Source organism: Drosophila biarmipes, chromosome X (assembly GCF_025231255.1).
Source record: "Drosophila biarmipes strain raj3 chromosome X, RU_DBia_V1.1, whole genome shotgun sequence".
Classification (NCBI taxonomy): domain Eukaryota; kingdom Metazoa; phylum Arthropoda; class Insecta; order Diptera; family Drosophilidae; genus Drosophila; species Drosophila biarmipes.
In genome coordinates, this window is record NC_066611.1 from 20,137,147 (window position 1) to 20,155,283 (window position 18,137).

At 37.4% G+C, this 18,137-nt stretch overlaps 1 protein-coding gene across 1 annotated transcript; it reads right to left on the reverse strand.

The window, feature by feature from the left end:
* Positions 1-1,084: 1,084 nt before the first annotated feature.
* On the reverse strand, positions 1,085-3,292 carry LOC108023320 (retinal homeobox protein Rx3). Its single transcript, XM_017092623.3, has 2 exons — positions 2,607-3,292; positions 1,085-2,032 (listed from the first exon to the last, which is right to left on the reverse strand). The coding sequence occupies exons 1-2, from the start codon at positions 2,811-2,813 to the stop codon at positions 1,463-1,465; spliced, it is 777 nt and encodes a 258-aa protein (XP_016948112.1). The 5' UTR covers positions 2,814-3,292; the 3' UTR covers positions 1,085-1,462.
* Positions 3,293-18,137: the final 14,845 nt, after the last annotated feature.

Sequence of the window (18,137 nt, forward strand, 5' to 3'; positions counted from 1 at the left end):
TTTGCGAAAAATTTTCAAAAAATAAATTTTTAAGCTGTGAATGCCAATTGATTGGAAATTTTGTTACGAGCTCAGCAAGGTATGACATTCCAATTTTGGCCCATTACTTTCGTTGTTTCGAATAAAATACTGATATTTTTTGGGCCTAAAATAGGAATCTAATTTTTTGGCGAAAATTCGATTTTATCCTTTGTCCTTTTCTGCCGTAACTTGGTCAAAAGTGGTCCGAGCCCTAAAGGACGCACTGTTTCGGACAGCTAACAAACGACATAATTGATCGCTGTCATTTCCGCACCGATTCTGAAAACTAAAAATTTTGGCAAATTTTCAATTTTTTGGCAAGGGGTAGCATCGTCATTTTTTGCGAAAAATTTTCAAAAAATAAATTTTTAAGCTGTGAATGCCAATTGATTGGAAATTTTGTTACGAGCTCAGCAAGGTATGACATTCCAATTTTGGCCCATTCCTTTCGCTGTTTCGACCAAAATACTGATATTTCTTGGGCCGAAAATAAGGATCTAATTTTTTGGCCAAAATTCGATTTTTCCCTTTGTCTTTTTCTGCTGTAACTTGGTCAGAAATGGTCTCAGCCCTAAAAGACGCACTGTTTTGGACAGCTAACAAGATAGGTAATTGATCGCAGTTACTTTCCGGCTGATTCTAAAAACTAAAAATTTTGTCAAATTTTCAATTTTTTTACATCGTTATTTTTTGTGTAAAATAAAAAAAAAATACAATTTTAAGGTGTGAATGCCAATTGATTGGACATTTTGTAACGAGGTCAGCAAGGTATGACATTCTACTCTTGGACCATTACTTTTTTTGTTTCGACCAAAATACTGATTTTTTGTGTTAAAAATCCAGAATCTGCCAAAATTGTATTACGAGGTCTAAAAGGTATAATCTTTTGTTTTGCACAAAGTGTTCGATTTTTTTTTAAGAAATGTGGGATGTTTTCTACGATTATGAAAATCCTTAATAATTCAAAAACTTATCTTTAAGTACATATTAGATTTTCTACATTTCTTATTATACAAAAAACCCCATAGTCTTCTTTTTACATTTTTTATTGCTAAACAAAAATGCTTATACAGATGTAAATGATTAAATAAAATGCACATTAAATGTCCTTTATATACACCGCCATATTATTGCGTACAGTGTTCGATCGAAACAAAGGCTTTCAAATGCGAAGTGTTAAAAATTTACATTAATACGTTGAATAAAATCCCCCTTTTTATTGGATCAGTAATAGAAAAAATCAAAATTATCAACCACTCGCTCTAGTAAAGGTTATTGAATAACATTTCATATTGGGTTCTTTAAACGGGTCTTGGAAATATATGTAAAATATATTTTAGCGAGTGAGCACTGTACGATTGTGAGTAGCTGTATCTTTATCCGCATCCGAAGCCGTATCTGTATCTGTTCCTCTGTGCGAATCTTTATCCTTGATCCCTGTCTAAAGAACGCCATTCGCCTCCGCTGATCCTGCTCCCTGGCTGCTCTGCTGTTGCTGCTGGAGCTTGCTGCTCTGCGAGAAATCGATACAGGCGCCGGAGGTGAGATCGATCTCCTCGGAGTCAGAGCCATCGGAGCCCTCGTCGGAGTGTCCGGAGAGGGCGCTGATCCCGCCCAGCTCCATGCCATGCGTGGGCGCCTTGTAGAGTTTCAGCTCCGTGTAGGTCTTCGATAGCTTCTCCTGATCCTGCGCCTGCTGTTGGTGTCCCTGCTGCTGCTGTTGCTGCTGCTGGTGTTGCTGGAATGCCGGATGCATCATGGTGAAGCTGCCGGAACTGGGTCCATTGCCCACCTCCCCCAGGTCGGCATCCTTGCCGGCGGAGGAGAGGTTCTCGGGCGTTTGGCTGGCAGGTCGGGATGGTGCACCGGGAGCACCGGATCCCCCCTGCACCGCTCCGCCGCCCATGACTGGGGGCGTGCCCAGGCTGAGGCACCGCATCCGCCAGGCGTCCTGGAGCAGCTGCAGGCGCGCCTGCTTGCGCCACTTGGCACGCCGGTTCTGGAACCATACCTGCGGATAAGAAAGTGGAATACAAAAATAATACATTTATTTATAATTACTTAAGACAATTTGTTTACAAATTCAATCGGTCTTACAGAATTTATGCATTTAACTATAACTTTAAAATTTAAATGTATTGAATGATATGACTTTGAGACGAACGCATTTCTATTTCAAGATATTGTTTCTAAAATAGTAACCTTTTTATTAGGAGCTAAATTACTAATACTAACATAACGTTTGGATTTTTTGTAACTATTGAAGGTAAAACATAGAAATTTTAGAAAAAGTTGCAAAAAAATGTACAAAAAAGGAATAATTACCTTTTACAAAATAAAGAAATCCAGTTATTTAATATTATTGGACTATAACTGTAGAAATGCAAAGTCTAAAGATAAATAATTGCATAAATAAATAACTTAGTTAGACCAAATCGAATTTCATAAATTATAAGATATAGGCCCGAATAAGTATGCTACTATTTTTAAACCCCGAAATTCCGTTGGCTTCGAGTGCTTCTGATCTCGATAGGTACGGGGATCAACTGGCTGGATACTTTGCCTGCACTTCAAGGGGGATTCACCTGGACGCGTGCCTCACTAAGGCTGATCCTCAGGGCGACCTCCTCGCGCAGGAACACGTCGGGATAGTGGGTCTTCTGGAACAGGGCCTCCAGCTCCTGCAGCTGCTGGGGCGTGAAGGTCGTCCGGTTCCGGCGTTGTCGCCTCCGGCCGAACATGTACTCCGTGAGCAGATCGCCGGGCAACGGCGATATAAACGGACCAGCCATTAAGAAGGGTTGGCTATGGATTATTTTATATGGTATTTTATACTATATAATTCTAAATTATATTAGTAATTGATTTTTTGATTTTTTTAGTGCTATATATCGAACGAAATCTCGAACTTTTCGGAATATTTTCTAAACTTGCACGTGACGAAAATAATCAATTTATATGTTATACATTTTATAATTTTTTTTTTTACATCTTGCACTTTAAAAAAATCGATTAATTTTTGAAAATTGTTTTATGCTTCAGTTATATTTTTGGTCGGTATTTTTTGTTTTATATTAACTCGGCATGATTTAAAAAGTTTTTTTAGCGATACCATAAGTTTTCCATAATTCTTTCACTCACGACACACGAAAAAAATGGTTCTTGAAAGTTTATTTTTCAAATCGCCGCCAGTTGGCGCCACAAAAAAAAATAGTTTGCCAGGCAAATATATTTTTTGAAGTTTTTTTCGAAGGGCTGCTTTTCGCTGAGCGTTTGGCCAGCGACTGTGGAAATGCAGGCAGCATCCTGCGGCTTTTATGCAGCTGCCAAAGGACTCGGCTAATATATACGAGCATGTGCATGTGCCTTGGTGTGTGTGTGTGTGAGGGTGCGCCTGCGACTCGCTTTATAATTAAGGAACTCACACACACACAGTTCAAAATCCAGCTAATTGTATTTCTTACTCGCTTAATTGTTGCTTTGAAAATAACATTTCAGGAAATGCATTAGATTTAAATAATTTATTAAAATTTATGTATATGTATGTCGAAAATATAGTTTTTATTGTTTCCTAAAATTAAATTTTTCCCAGCTTTCTAGCTTTCTCTCTCCCTTGCTCTGGCAATTGCCATCTCCCTCTTGCCTGGGCCACGCTGCGCAGCCTCCGATTGTTAATCTCGCTCTCTCTCGCTTTGCTGCAACCAAAGCTTTCTCCCTCGGCTCTCTCTCTCTCTACCGGGTGGTTGTAGTTGTTTATTGTCTTCTCGTTTTGACTTCGTTAAATTACGGCACAAGCACAAAAACCTCATAAGCGTTGTTGTTTCGCCCACAGTGGTCTGGGTCTAGGAAACAGGTGAAATTCCAAAAATCATTAATTTTATAATATTTTATTCCAATAAATCAGTTTATTCATAAAAAAAATTTGTTGAGTGTTGTATAAATATATGATGTATATACTTTTTTGTATTTCATACATTTTAAGTATTTTATTTTTCCTACTTGATCTCTATACCCTCACATATTTCTGAACTTTATAATTTCCTCACAATCCTTTTCCACATTGCCTCCTAACTTTAGTACGTAATACTTCCCCTTTTTAAATATTAGGCATTCGTCTGCTATTTCCCTAAAGTTAAATTCCGTTTTTAACCGTATTGTCCCACTGTGCCGACTTCGTCCGCATTGTTTCGTATATGAAAATGTACCTGTAAATAATAAAATTCAAATCACTTAATGCTGCAGGCAGCGTCGTTGGCAGCGACGCCGACTGCGGCAGCGAAACAATGACAATAAGGCAACACCCTGCACACACACACACACGCATGGGGGGAGGGGATGCAGGAGCGAAGATGGAGTGGGCGAATAAGAGGAGGAAGAGCACAAAGGGCGCATAAGAAAATGAGGTTGCCACCACAGCTGATGATGAAGATGAAGGCGGAGAAGAGAAAGCAGTGGGGAGGGGAAACAATGACTGTCTCTTCTTCTTCCTCAAACCCCTCCTCCCCCCCCCTTGTGTCTGTGTGTGTGTGTGTGTTAAACAAATGAAGGGATGTAATTTTCTCATTTGCCTGGCATTGTGTTTTGTTTTTGTTTCGCTTTTTTTGCGCTGCGCTTGCGCTGGAAATTATATTTGTTTATTATTTATGAAGAATAGGCGTGGCACTCCGCCGCCCCCCGCCCCTTTTGCGCCACCTGCCGGCGCTTTTGTGTGCCGCCTTTTATTTCATTTGCTTCCTTTTGCACACAAGCCAATCATAAGCGAGACCAGCTGTGCCTGTGTTGGTGCCTGTGGGTCTGTGTGTGTGAGAGTGCTCGGCTGCGTGTGTGTGTGTGTGAGGGTTGACCAGGATAACGAGCATAACGAGCTGAAACAACTGACAGCGTGACGTTGACAGGCTCTTTTAAATTAAGCGAAATTCTCACAGAACTGCTTCATTGTTTCGGCCGTGTTTATCATTTCCAAATCGCTGTTTCGCGTTTTGGTAATTATACGGGCTTGAAAGTTCTTTAATTTAATTTTTATCTTCGTCAACATAGCAAAAAGTTAAAAGTTTTTTAAATATTGAAATATTTATTTCGAGTTTCTTATTTTTTATTATTATTTTAAAGTTTATCGACAATAAAAGCTTTTTTTAAAGAACGACTTTTTTAAAACCACTTTTTGGGATAATTTTTTTAGAGTTAATATTTTCAAAAAAATAATTTAAGATTTTTACCTTCTATACATTACTGAAAGCACTTGTTCACTTGTACATAGAGCTGTTGTGAGTAGCCCATATAAAAACAGTTGAAAATTAAAAAATATATCAATATTTATATAATATATATGTCCAGATATTTGTAGGAAGTGTGTAGGTTTTCAAAGAGTTACTTTTCTGTTGATAATTATACACATAAAATCAGTTTGGAAATTAAAAAAATATATCTATATTTACATATATACTAAATATGTTCATAAAAAATATTACTTATGCTCAGCAATGGTTTAATAATAAAGGAGTGTCCTTTTTCTAGAGATGGTTTTTTTTTCTATTTAGAGTTATGATGATGATTTTAGATATTTGCAGAAAGTATGTAGGTTTTCAGACGTTATTTTCTGTTGATAAGTATCTTAGCCTTTTTATATTTTACTAACTTTTTAATGTTTCACAGGTTTAAAAGACTTATTAGCTGTCTATTTAGGCCCTGCGTTCTGTTGTCTCACCCATTTTTCGCCCTTCTCTCACTTTCATTCTGGCATTCCCTCAGCGCCATTTTTAATTTTGTAATTTGATGCTGGGCTGTTATGCGCGTGTTGTTGTTTCCTGTTTCCCCATTTCCCTTCGTTGCTCTTGTTGTTGTTGTTGTTGCTGGAATTCATTAGGCAACGCGCTTTCCACCTGAGCGAGGAGTTTTCCCACCCACTGTTCCCTCTCTCTCACTCTCCCTGCTTGTGTGTGTGTGTCCATTGTTTTGTCGCGCTGATTGGTCTTTCACTCTGCATGTGTGTGTTTGTGGGAGCTCCTGTTCGCGTGTATGTGTGCGAGAGTGAGTAAGAGCGCTCTCCATTGTTATCTTTCCTCTCGCTCTCGCCCTTTACCGCCGTTGTTAATTATTTATTTTAGCGCGCTCCTCTTCTTCCGCCTCACGTTGTCTCTCTGCCCACACTTCCATTTATTTACCGCTTTTTGATTTAATATGCCGCCAAAACAGAAACAAAATGGCGTCTGCTCGGTGTTCGCTGCAAAGTAGGCAACACTTTCGACAAGGTTCTGTCTGAAAGGATTCGGTTTTCGTTTTAATTCGGGCAATTTATAAGCGTTAGTTTTATACCTACTTAGTTAATTATTTATAGTTTTGGTAATTTTAAAGGATTATAAATCAAGCGAAGTTATAAAATATTTTTTGCTTCGAATTTTTGCACTCCTAACGAGTTTAAAATCTAGCTTTTTAAGTGCACTGCTTTAAAGGAATCTCTAATATTTCGAAATAAATGTAATTTTAGCTTCTCGTGTTATATTAAGTCATTATTTTTTATGGAAATGTAAAGTTTTTTTTGTAAAAACGTAAAAGTATGAAACATAACCCATTAAATAAACAATAAATTGATAGATTTCTAACATTTTTTTTAATATATATTTTTTTAATAAGAAAACTAATTTTCTGTTAAATGAGAAAACAAATCGGTCTAGACATGTTATGTAATGTTATAGTTACATAAGTATATAGATAAACGCCCTCGAATAAATTTCCCTGCAACTTTCTAGCTTCTTATCAAGTGGTTTCGAACCACAAGACAATTAAGATATTGCTATTTTCGTTTCTCATTAAAAAAAATAGTTAAAAATGTAAGCTGTAGATATAGTTCAGTTAAAATATATAAATTCATTTTCTCTACAACTTTCTAACTTTTTATCAAGTGGTTTCCTACGAGAAGACAGTTAAGATATGGCTATTTTCTTATCTCCTTATCTTATGTAAATTATAGTTATCGTTACAGTTCAAATATATAGATACACGCCCTCGAAAAAAATTACCCTGTAACTTTTCAGATTCACATCAAGTGGTTTTCAGCGACAAGACAATTTAGTTATTGCTATCTTCGTATCTCCCCCAAAAAGTGGTTCGAAATGAAAGTTATGCCAGTGAGAAGGAGGATACAGATGGATACCAAACCCCAAAATTCATCAATGCCAGCAACCTTCGTCTTAATGCAAAAAAAGAACCATTATAAACAATAAAGTTTCGCGTGGCTTGCGCAAATAAAGAGGAATTCCCTGCGGTGAAGGAAATGATGATGTTAGTGGGTGGCTTTCCGAAGAATTTTGGGTGGTTTTCCGCTGTTGTGTGGTTGTTGTGTTCTTCGCCGCCAAAGACGCTAGTTAATTGGAATTTTTAATTATGATTTGTCAATGCGGGACAAAAAAAGCGAAACAAAAAATGTCGAGGGAAAAGCCGAAACAAAAAGGATGGCAGGACAAAATGTGGTAGGGAAAAATGTCCTGGTGCGAAACCAAGGGGATAACAAAGGGAGGGGACTCAAACAGGAAGGATCGCATTTTTGTTCCATACTTTAAGGATATTACGCATTAAACTAGGTCCTTCCATCCCCACTCCCCACACTCGCTGCTATTTATTTAATATTTTTTCATTTTTCTCTCTGTTGCATTTTGTAATCATTTTAATTGCCCCAATAATGAGTGCACCACCCCCTTTCCCGCCCCCGCCCTAGCCCACTCCCTCCCCTTCCCCTCGCCCACCTGGCACTCGCTTATGAAAATCATTAAGTTAATTACATTTTTTGCACGCCAGAGAGACAGAGAAAGGGTGAAAAAAAGAAAACACAAAAATTATAATCAGCGCCACACAAAAGCACACCGTGATGTTTTTTTTCAGGCGGGCGGGGCGAAAGGGGCGTGGTCCAGGCACCTCAGCTGCAAAAATGGGGAAAAAATGCTAGAAACAACATGAGAAAATATTTCTCATAATACTAATTGCATAGTCACAATGTCATTTTGCCAGGGGGATGGCTAAATGAGGGGCGAGAGCTGGTGCAGAGGGGGAGAGGGAAGGAGGGGAGGAGGGGCTCAGTAGGCGCCCATGACAGCTGTCTGTCAGCGGAGACGGCCCAAAACGAGATGAGAGATGTACTCTAAAAAACCAAGGATCTGTAAATATCTTTCAACATTGTACTACTAATATTACTAAAATATTTCAAACTTAACTTTATGAATTGTTAAAAAAAATTAGAGATGTATATAAAAATCAAGAAAAAGTAGATACAAAAAACACTATTTGTTTAAAACGAATATTTTTACCTTAATTTGTATTTTAAAAAATCAGGAATATTGTTAAATGTTTTTGATCTAACAAATATTGAAAACCAAATTTTTAGTATTGTTGTTTTAAGTCTGGGATATTTTGTTAAATTTTTAAAAATAAATACAGAAACACTTTTACCTCGAAAAACACAAATTTTCTAATTTTCACTTTGTTTAAATTGTTAATGAAAACATTTAAAAAAAAAAGCCAGAAACCAACCTATAGAATTGTCCCTTTGCCCCAAGAAATAGTTACTCTACGTTTTGGCCAATTTTACGAATAACTTTGAATGAAATGAATGAAAATGTATGCTAGTATCCTTAAGTATGTATATATTATTTCTGACTCTGATAGGCTTACTCCTTTCTCTCAGTGCACATCGTAGAGGAACGGGATGATGAAACTGAATTTATGCTGGAAATGCAGCCAAGCAAAAACAACAGCAACAGCCACGCTGATGGGGAGGACGACAAACCGCCGTATCCGGGAACTCGACTCGACTCAACTCAACCAGCAAGGACTCGGCATCAGTCAGAGCCCGGTTGCATTTCACAAAAGAAAATGAGTTGGAAAAAAAAGTAATTAAAAAAACAGCAGCAGCAGCAAAAGTCCATAAGAAATGGGAATTCAGCCCGGCTAAGACGAAATCAAGATGAGCTACTAAAAAATGATTATAACAGATTTGTAGTCGTTGAAAAAAAAATGTACTAAATACAAATATCTAGCTATATCTAGCTTTATTGTTTTTATATATAGTTGTTTATATTCTAAAACGAGTTTTAATTAAAACAAAAAAAATGTACTGTTCTATAAAATATTTATAAATGATATTCTAGTATCCCACATGTTTACCATGACGTTAGCCATCCTGGCGGAATGTTTGGTAGGATGTCACAGGTTTTGAGGCTGAGGAAAATTAAAATGCATTAACACAACGCAACAATGTGGGCAAATGTTAACATTGAGCGCTAATTTTCCACATGCCGCTGCAGCTGGGAAATGTGAAGGCTTTTCCGGCGGAGTGAAAAGAGCGGGGGAGAGGCGGGTGAAAGGCTGAGAGACAGTTGACAAAAGAAATTGCATTGGGATAAGTTGTTTCGGGATTTAAAAGAGGTGCTGGAATGGCGATTAAAATTTTTTTGGCTTAACTTAACACCTCTAACTTCTGCAATTATGTGTAGTAGATATTGTATATTTTATTCGGTTCAGAGGTGCACGTAACTACCTCATGTTCACTATAATTTCGGATGGATAGACTTGTATAATAAGTTAAGTACATAATTTACAGATTCCAATTGGGCATTTAAACGCGCGTTTAATGAGGCATGGCATTGCAAATTATGATACCATCACCATTATAAAAAGTACATTTTATGAGTGCTTTTTTCCTGGCAAATTTTGAAGAGGAAGAACAGCAATCCCAATTTATTAATCACAAATTTACCTATTAATATGCGAATGGTATAAGGAATTCATACACGCATTCAGATGGTGTTTTTATTTACTTATGCACTTCGAACCACCGAACATCCCCACCTCGCACCCATACATTCATCAAAAGTCGAGAAATTATTCGCATTCATTTGACCAAAATCAATTTTGTAAATTATAAGGCATTATGGGAATTTATGTGAATGAATTTATAAATGGATGCACATATAAATCCTTTTATTTTTTGCGGCTCGTCTCAATGGAAATGGCTGGGAGACAAGGGGCGAAGGGAAGCTGCCACAGAATCGGATGTTGCATCAATTATATTGATTGCATTTCCATTGCATTGGTGCCTTGGAAAAGTGCAATAATGCAAATGCATTTTGTTTGCCATTTTGATTTTGATTGAGTTGTGATATGCCGAAATTTATTGGCCAAAATAAAAGTGGATCAAGTTTGGCCTTCTGTAAGTCGCAGTTTTCAATTGAAATATATAAAGTAAAATACTGAATTAATGAAATATATTTACTACTGTTATTTTATAAAATCCCTGTAATTTTTGAAATGTTTAACAATTAACTTGTACTCTTCTATTCAGTATATATGTATTTACAGCGCCTTGATCAATTTTTCAAGATTTAAGAGATAATAAAGCTAAACTTTATTTTTATTCCTAAACTAAAAAAAAACAGACAAAGTAAGATTATAATTTTCTCTTCATTTTATTTTATTTATCTTTGAAACCGACATCTTCTTCCTGCGAAGAGAAAATCCCCTTATTTCCAGTTTTCTATTTGAATTTCCGTTTTTTTTGCCTACTCCACCTCCCTCTCGAATTTTCTTCTCCTTTTATCCCAAGTTTTTCGACTCGAGACAATGAACAGCGACAGAATTTTTCATTGTTTACCGCGAGTTGAGACCATAAAACTACTAAACAAAACAGCCACGCCCACTCCACCGCCCATCATCAGCACCAGTCAGTTCCGCCCCCTCACGCCAGACCCCTCCGCTTTTCCAGATCCCCCAAAACACTGTAACAAAAGAGGGTGTTTAATATAATAAACCTAAGCTTATTTATTAGTTCCATAAAGAGCTATACGGTTTTAAAAATATAAATAACTTATTATAACATATCTTATAATTAACTTATAAATAACTAATAATATAATATCTTATATTTCAATTGTAAGTACCTTATTATATCGTAATTGACTTAAATGCAAATTAAACCTGTTCTATGAAGAGTTAGAAGGTATGAATGATATATCTAGCTTATTATATCATTATTAGGATGTATGTGAGTATTTTTTCGGCTACAAGAGTACGGTTTTAAATAGATTGGTTAGCAAGGGAAGAAAATCATTAGTCCAGAGGGAAATAGAAATTTGTTTCGATGATTAGCAATTTCTCGCGGTTACTGTTTTAGATTAAAGGTATATATTTACTTATCTATATTTTAAGATCTAAAAGTAACCTAGATCTATGATGAGTTCTCACTCTCAGAATGACTTTCAAAATATTTTTTCAAGTGCACAAAAGTCAGAGGCAGCTAGGAAAATGCAGTCAAGCAAATGCACGCGGGGGAGGTGGGGGTTTTGTGTTAGAGGTGCGGGTTCAGGGGCGGAGAGGGGGGCTGGAAGGGGGAGGGGGAGGCCAAGATGGCTGCGGCAAAAATTAATCAAAACATTGCATAAAGGCAGCAAAAATAATAACAATAACAATGTAGAACGTCAGGCAGAAAGTAGAGAGACGTTGACAGCAATGCCACACCCCCAACCCACCGCCCGCCCCCACCTGCACCACAGCCCCCTGCTTAAACCACCCTGCACCGCCATCGAGGAGATGATGATGACGACGCCACTGACACAAAAGCAGCAAACAACTGTCGACAAGGATCTCATTTGTTATACTGATTATGTTGGCGCCTTCCAATGAGAGACAGAGACAGAGACAAAGGCAGAAAGGGAGCGACAGGGACGGCGGTACGGGGGATCAGGGGGCGCATGGGCGGGGTGTAGATTCAGGGGGCTTGGCTTGGACTGGGCTCGCAGCATCCTGAAATTGCTAAGCAAAAAGCGTACCCAAATTCGATTCACATCGAACATTTCTTTTCTGGTTTCTTTTACTGTAACTTGGTTAAAAAAGGTTGTTCGGGAACACCTTAAATACCCACTGTACTTGGGCCATTACTTTTGTTGTTTCGACCAAAATACTGATATTTTTTGGGGCGAAAATACGGATATAATTTTTTTGGCGAAAATTCGATTTTTTCCTTCGTCCTTTTCTGCTGTAACTTGGTCAACAATTTTCCCAGCCCTAAAATACTCACTGTTTTGGACAGCTAACAAGCGACATAATTGATCGCTGTCATTTCCGCACCGATTCTAAAAACTAAAAATTTTGTCAAATTTTCAATTTTTTGGCAAGGGGTAGGTAGCATCGTCATTTTTTGCGAAAAATTTGTCAAAAAATAAATTTTTAAGGTGTGAATGCCAATTTATTGGAAATTTTGTTACGAGCTCAGCAAGGTATGACATTCCAATTTTGGCCCATTACTTTCGTTGTTTCGACCAAAATACTGATATTTTTTAGGCCGAAAATACGGATATAATTTTTTGGCGAAAATTCGATTTTTTCCTTCGTCCTTTTCTGCTGTAACTTGGTCAAAAATTGTCCGAGCCCTAAAGGACGCACTGTTTTATACAGCTAACAAGCGACATAATTGATCGCAGACATTTCCGCACTGATTCTGAAAACTAAAAATTTTGACAAATTTTCATTTTTTTGGCAAGCATCGTCATTTTTGGCGAAAAATTTTCAAAAAATAAATTTTTAAGGTGTGAATGCCAACTGATTGGAAATTTTGTTACGAGCTCAGCAAGGTATGACATTCCAATTTTGGCCCATTACTTTCGTTGTTTCGACCAAAATACTGATATTTTTTAGGCCGAAAATACGGATATAATTTTTTGGCGAAAATTCGATTTTTTCCTTCGTTCTTTTCTGCTGTAACTTGGTCAAAAATTGTCCGAGCCCTAAAGGACGCACTGTTTTATACAGCTAACAGGCGACATAATTGATCGCATTCATTTCCGCACCGATTCTCAAAACTAAAAATTTTGGCAAATTTTCAATTTTTTGGCAGGGGTAGCATCGTCATTTTTTGCGAAAATTTGTCAAAAAATAAATTTTTAAGGTGTGAATGCCAATTTATTGGAAATTTTGTTACGAGCTCAGCAAGGTATGACATTCCAATTTTGGCCCATTACTTTCGTTGTTTCGACCAAAATACTGATATTTTTTAGGCCGAAAATACGGATATAATTTTTTGGCGAAAATTCGATTTTTTCCTTCGTCCTTTTCTGCTGTAACTTGGTCAAAAATTGTCCGAGCCCTAAAGGACGCACTGTTTTATACAGCTAACAAGCGACATAATTGATCGCTGTCATTTCCGCACCGATTCTGAAAACTAAAAATTTTGGCAAATTTTCAATTTTTTGGCAAGGGGTAGCATCGTCATTTTTTGCGAAAAATTTTCAAAAAATAAATTTTTAAGCTGTGAATGCCAACTGATTGGAAATTTTGTTACGAGCTCAGCAAGGTATGACATTCCAACTTTGGCCCGTTACTTTCGCTGTTTCGACCAAAATACTGATATTTTTTGGGCCGAAAATACGGATATAATTTTTTGGCGAAAATTCGATTTTTTCCTTCGTCCTTTTCTGCTGTAACTTGGTCAAAAATTGTCCGAGCCCTAAAGGACGCACTGTTTTATACAGCTAACAAGCGACATAATTGATCGCTGTCATTTCCGCACCGATTCTGAAAACTAAAAATTTTGGAAAATTTTCAATTTTTTGGCAAGGGGTAGCATCATCATTTTTGCCAAAATTTAAAAAAAAATAAATTTTTTATGTGGGACATTACTTTTTTCTTTCGATAAAAAAAAACTTTTTGGCGAAAAATAAAGATTTTCGTTTTTTTGCGAAATATTTTCATTTCACCTTTTCCCGTGGAATTGGTAAAAAAAAAGCCAAATAATGCCAAATTTAAAAAAAAATTGGTAAAAAAAAATTGTTTAGTTTTGAATTGCGGTGTTTTATTGTTTTTTTTACATTATTTGGCAAAATGACGGCCAAAATACATACAATTTTTGGGTTGATAAATAGGAATTGGGACTGCAAAATGTAAGTCAGTCGAATAGTTAGACCCCACAAAAAAATTCGATTATAATCTGCGCCACCTACATTTTAAGAGCGTCAGTTTATCATTGTGTCGAGCTTACAGTTTTAGGTATTCACCACCACAAATCGCCATCAAAAACAAATCAAAACCGAATCAACACAAATAAATCAGCAAACAAAAAGGCAGCAAGCTGAAAGTTAATTCATGAATCAAAGAGCATTCGGGGGGCCTTGAACTTGAACAACAATTGTTGGATTATCAAATCAAAAACGACAAAAAAGCGGAAAAAGAATGAAAAACGAGGCAAAAACCACCGGCTGGGGTGAAAAGGGGGAGGTTAGTGCAATTAATTAAAAAGCTAGATTCACACACACTCGCCGGCAGACAAAAAAAGACCACATGTGTGTGGAAAAAAGGCAGAAAACTTTGCACAAATTGAAAAAAAACAGAATGGTCGACTGTGCATTCGATTTTATTCTTATTCCTGAACTCACTCTCTCTTTTTCTTCAGTTTTTGCCCTTTAATTGCCGATATGTTTTATCCAATGAAATACCAAATAAAATAATAACACAGTTCTTTTATTTTTTGTTATAATATAAATAAAAATCGAATCCCTTTGACGGATCACTCCGTAATACAAACATACTAAACTGGACTTTATTACAGTATCGAGAGCGATCTTTAATAATTCAAATTAAATCAATCAAAGATGTCTTTACTAATTGTTAAAGATTTCTTTAAAGATCCTTTTACATGATCAATTAAACAGTTGTAAAAAAGGAAAAATAAAAATTTGTTTAAATATTTTAATGCACATTCCCCAAAAGTCTCTCATTTATAATTTTAGAAAAGAGTATTCAAAGTTTTACGTCGAGGAAAACTTCCTTCGTCGTTGTTCTTGTACTCTTGTAGTTGGCTTCCTGTTTTTTCTGATTGAATTGAAAACATTTTATGCATTTGATTTAATCAAAAGAAAAATAGAATGCAGTCAGGTTCACCAGGGCCGTAAGAGAGAAAAAAAACAGAAAAAGGGGGGTGAACGGGAGCGATGTGGGGGTCAAGGGGTCAGGGGGTGGTGGGCTATGGGCGATGGGTGATGGGCATTGAAATGAAATGCAAAATGGCATTCATTCATGCAATTTGCATTGTTTGACGGTCCCCGGACGCAGTGCAACAAGAACATCTACAGCCGAATAAACCCATCCACTTCCGAACAGCTCGACACCACCTCCGCCCTCCGCCCTCCGCCCACCGCCCACAGTTTGCCACCCACCCCCTCGAAAGGCCCACCGTTTAGTGAGCCACCTGTGCCCATCGCAAACAATAAAAATGCTAGGGAAAGTCCAATGGCAATACAAAATACATCAACAAACTAAGAGTCATTTCTAACTTCTTCACGCTTTTTAATTCATTTATTAGTATTTAATTTTGAATCTGGCAATATTAAAATAGTCTTACCTTTTATCTTATGTTTTACCTGCATTCTCACACACCCAAGTTAAAAAAGAACCTTAGATATTCTTATAATATATAAAATAGGTGAAAAATCAATTAAATCGATTTTATGCTACTAAGCACATTATATTATAAGATATTGTAGTTAAATCAGTAAGTTAGAGGAGATCTTGAGATGGCCTTATTATTATATGATCCAAGTTGATGCTGATAATTAAGGAATAAAAACAAAAAGTAGAAAATATTAAACATTTGTTCAATGTATTATTTAATGTAAACTATTGTAATGTACTTATTGCGTTCATCTGTAAAAAAAACTCTGATTAAATGAAATCAAAAAGGACAGCGCCGTTCCCCTGTCCCCCCAAAAAGACAAAACCCAAATTAACTTTTCCTATAACTTTGCCTTTGCACACACATGCCCACCCCCGCGCCCCCTCCTGCAGACCACCCCCAAAGGAATCATATGACAACCCCTAGGGCCGCTGACCTCAGCCACGCCCCTTTTGGCCGCCCCTCCCCCTTTCGGGTAGCTGCAACTTTTTGCGCTTGCTTTTTGTTTGCATTTCCTCTGCTGATTTCCATTTTATTTTTATTTCCAGCTCTAGGTTTTTTGTGTAATTTATTTGCCGTTTTGCTTGTAATTTGTTACAGTTTTTTAATCTTGCATTGTTCTAAGCAGCAGCATCCAGGGGCGGGGAGTTCGAGGGGGTTGGGCGCTTTCAGGGGGCAGTCAACGCTGACTGACGCAACCGGAATGAAGAACCTGGCGGCTGACGGACTGGGACGTGCAGCTGGTCCTGGGTCCTGCACAGCAAACAAATTACGTAATTGTAGGTGCCACATTTACCGATCTTAAAAAAATGCCAAAAAGGACTAGCAGAATATATTCCCTGAAATAAAGTAAAATATACCTGCCAACTGTTATTTGTTTTGTTTTAAGTGTAGCTCGACAAACATATAAAAAGAGGTGTTTGGCATTAAGCATATATCCTACGTAACATAATATATCAGATCAATTTAAATTCGTGGATTAGACAACAAACTATTATTTTTCCAAGTGTAAAAGGGGCGTAACTCAGGCGGGGGTCTGCAGTGCAAGGTGAAGGGCGGGGGAAGGAGTGGAGCACCCGCAATGTAATCAACATCATAATCAGTGGCGACGGACACCAGCCCACCCCATTTCCTTACACTAAGAAATTACTAAACGTTTTAAAAAGTATGTATATGAAATTAAAATTGATGAAATTGTAATTAAAAACTTTCCACGAACAAATTGTTTATTTCAGAGCTTTGGTTTTTGGTGCTACAGGTGTTAGAGTCAGGTAGCAAAATCAGGAAAATTAGGATATCGCAAATTAAGGAATTCTAAAGGTATCATTATATCTTAATTTTTATCATTTATTGTTCAGAACCAATCATAATTTAAATATATTTGTTTATTTATAAAAATGAATAAACAAGAATAAAAAGCACTCCCTGTATGCCTAAAATCCCTTGGAACTTCTGCCTGATTTCCCCCAGTGCATCCGCATCTGTGCATCTGCATTGTCCTGGAGCGACAGGAGCAGATGCAGCTGCTCCTCATCATGGCTTTAGCCCCTTCCCATGTGCGTATCCATATCCATTCCCTCTCCAGATCCAGACCCTGCTCCATCTCGTCCCGCTGATTCCCATTCAGGACCTGATGTCCGAGTTGGGCAAAACTCATTTGGTCCGCCCACATGTGTAAGTTTCTAGAGATGAGCCAGTGCAAATGGGATACAAGTGGTATCTAACCTTAGTTCATTTGCAATCACAGTCATGGAAAGCTTATACTTACGTTTAAATGTAAAACGTATTTATTTTCCCATGTTTATTTATACATTTTAATTAATAATTGAAACCTTTACATTTATTCAATCCCAATTGTGTATTGTTTCTTGGAAACTTTGTGACTTTTTAAGTAACAGCGTCTATTAAAGCTTAACATGGGGCTTAGACATCCTGTCGAAAAGGTCAATGGTGGGTATTGGGATCGTGAGTATTGAGACCGTGGTGCGATATGATAATGTGGTAAAAAATGAGTTCAAGCAGGCGTGGTGAGTATTGAGAGCGTGGTGATCAAAGAGAACGAGGTGAATACGAATCGAGAGAGCAGAAGTGGTGAGTATTGAGAACGCGGTGATCAACGAATTGAAAACGAATTGAGAGAGAAGGCGTGGTGAGTATTGAGACTCTGCTGAGCAATGAGTTTGTGGTGGGTGTTGCGACAGTGGATAGTGATGAAAATGTGGTGGAAAAGTGAACTCAAACTATCGCGTCACCCGCATCCACAGCCTTATCCATCCCAATCGCCCGATTGCAGCACTAGCACGTACTCTTTTTTAATTATTATGATTTAACATTCTAAACACTGAAACGCACACATGCTCACGGGCAACAACAATGGGCTTGGCCCGAGAATAAAGAGCGAAGGCGGCGCTATCGCATAATTCAAAACTCATTTGGAAGGCGCACAAAAGGCGTCCGTGGAATTAAAATGGAAATGGAATTGGAATCCAAGCCAGCGACCACATAATAATACAAGTTATTAATAAAAAGGGGGAGGGAGATGCCTGGCAGAGGAACCATATAAGAACTAGATGTGCGAATGCCGAATACAATAAAATAATAATCAACAATGCCCACTCGCACACTCAAATAATGTTTTCCCTTTTATATTATTTTTATTTGTTTTCAACTTGTTCCACGCTTTTATCGA